We start from the raw sequence: 2369 nt of genomic DNA, 5'->3' as shown, positions 1-2369 counted from the left end.
TCTCACTGATGGTCACTGGGGAGGATGTTCTACTGTCAGGACCAGAACCAGAACCAGAACCAACGGCAAGGGCTGGATTCTTGAGATATTCATGTGAAATCACAATGGATCCAGACACTGTACATAATAATCTGCATTTATCAGAGGAGAACAGGAAGGTGACGGTGCTAGACCAACTCCGGCCGTATCCCAGTCACCCAGGCAGATTCCCTGAATGATTCCAGGTCCTGAGCAAAGAGAGTCTGATTGGACGTTGTTACTGGGAGGTGGAATGAAGAGGGAATGTAATTTATATCACCGTTTCATACAAAAACATAAGCAGAGTGGGAAATGAAAGTGGATTTGGGTATAATAATAAATCTTGGTCATTGTATTGTTACCAAGACAAATTTGAATTTCGGCACAAGAAGAAGCCAACCTCCATCTCAGTTCCAGTTTCCTCCAGTGTACCTGGACCATGAAACAGGTATTCTGTCCTTCTACAGCGTCTCTGAATCCATGACTCTGATCCACAGAGTCCAGACCAGATTCACTCAGCCGCTTCACGCTGGAGTTTGGATTTTTGACTATGGAAATTCTGCCGAGTTCTGCAAGCTGGAGAAAAAGACTGTTCAGAAATAAAATGTTGGATTTCTCTTTGCTTTTATTTTGAAAACCAGTTGTATCAGTTTGCTGCTGCTTTCCTCTCAACATGTTTCTCCACATAGAAATGTAAACTAATTTCTTACTTTTTTAAATTTGCCGACGTTGAGTTGTTTGACTGTATCTCTATTTTGTGGGTCCAGAAAGAAAAAAAATATTTTTATGTTTTGCGTCATTGGTGTTTAAAAATACAAAATAAACTTCTGAACATTAACAGATTCATTATGTGTTGTCACAAAACGGGTTCAGCTATATTCCTATTCCTAAATTTAATTGAATTTATTTGCAGCAGAACTTTTCTTTGAAATGTTTTTCTTCATGATTATACCAGATTTAAAAAGTTATTAGTAATTTGTTTCAACTGTAGTATCAGGCAAACTACCAGAGGAGGGCGCTGCAGTCCTGCAGCCAGATCTGTAGTAGAAGTTAAAGAGCTTCACTCCGTCTGGATTTGTTGATAAACATTATTTTTCTCCCATCAACTGGGTCAAAATTACTCCTAAAATGCTAAAAATGTAACTCAATTATTTTTCAAATTTAAAAACTTTTTGTATTCATAAAAAAGTAAAAGCTATTCATGAAATGTATGCATAAAATTACATAAAATTGGTTTGAAGATTTTTCCAAGGTGTGATTAAAAAATATGAATTGAATATAATTAATTCTCATTTTCAAGCAAAATAAAACTGCCTTCCAAAAATCAGATTAAGATTAGAAGAAAGAAACAACCTCATTGTGATTCATTTAAACAGGTTACTTCATTGTTTTCTTGTACAAACAGAACAAAGAAGACATTTTGGTGTGACTGTAGCAGCATAAATGGTGCGCTGCCACTTTAAGGCCAATTTCAGCTGCTGCATATAAGCAAGCCTTTACCTGAATCTGCTTCCTTTGTTTGCACTGTTCTGGGTAAGCGTGGCTGTTTTATCGTTTGTCTGCTTTAATAATGGCTATTAATACTAATTGGTTTATCTGCTTAGCCTCCTTTGCTGCACCTCCAATATCTGGACCGATCTGTCCGTTCGTTCATTTGCTGACAGGAAGGTAAGGGCTTAGCGTGGCTAGGTAACATCTACCCCATGTAAACAAAACCTTCACATAGCGTTTTCTTACAGTTGCACTGCATCTAGGCGGAATTGGGAATCTGATTATTTGGCAGTGCAGTCATTTATCAGTTCACAGGTAAGCGGCTGCTGCAAGTTATGTTTTTGTTAGCAGTTGTATTAATAATTTCCTTTATATTCTTTTTAGCCTTCTGGCTCATCAGCAATGAGCCTGGAGTGACACTTGCTGCTGTTTTGCCTACTTAGAAATTGTTTTAAAATACTAATCTGCACTTTCTCTGGGGATAAAAGTGCAACATTGTAGGGCTACTGTATCACTGTTTTACTTGTATTGTTTCATTTTCTTGTCTGTCTTTTAGGGACTGAGGCTTCTGTGGTGGTGACCCCTGGTGGCGGTGTCTTGTCTTGTGTGTTTTGTTGGAGCACCTTTTTCTTTGTTTGCTGTGTTTTTGTAGTGTCCAGGGTGGTCCCCTTTTCTGCACTGGATGTTGCCCCTTCCCTCACTACTTCCCCCATTGGTAAGCCTCAATTTCCTTTGAAATTTAGACATTTTATTATCTTGTCAAATGCATTCACTGTTTTAACCATTCAATTTCTCCGTAGATTATTGGAAATTAAAGATATTTTGAAGTTTAATAAATTTTGTAGAACTTTCTGAATCTT

The 2369-nt window shown here is 37.7% G+C and overlaps 1 protein-coding gene across 1 annotated transcript in view; it reads left to right on the top strand.

The window, feature by feature from the left end:
- LOC106949208 (tripartite motif-containing protein 16-like) overlaps nucleotides 1–789 on the top strand; it is a 9612-nt gene extending 8823 nt beyond the window's left edge. Inside the window, exon 3 of the mRNA XM_015035330.1 lies at nucleotides 467–789. Coding sequence (XP_014890816.1) covers nucleotides 467–621 — 155 coding nt within the window. The 3' untranslated portion in view covers nucleotides 622–789. The remainder of the gene's footprint in view (nucleotides 1–466) is intronic.
- Nucleotides 790–2369: the final 1580 nt, after the last annotated feature.

The sequence above is a fragment of the Poecilia latipinna genome, unplaced genomic scaffold (genome assembly GCF_001443285.1).
Source record: "Poecilia latipinna isolate Pla-1442-1.1 unplaced genomic scaffold, P_latipinna-1.0 Scaffold331, whole genome shotgun sequence".
Taxonomy (NCBI): domain Eukaryota; kingdom Metazoa; phylum Chordata; class Actinopteri; order Cyprinodontiformes; family Poeciliidae; genus Poecilia; species Poecilia latipinna.
Note: the sequence above shows the minus strand (reverse complement) of the source record. Positions and strands in the feature narration are given on the sequence as shown.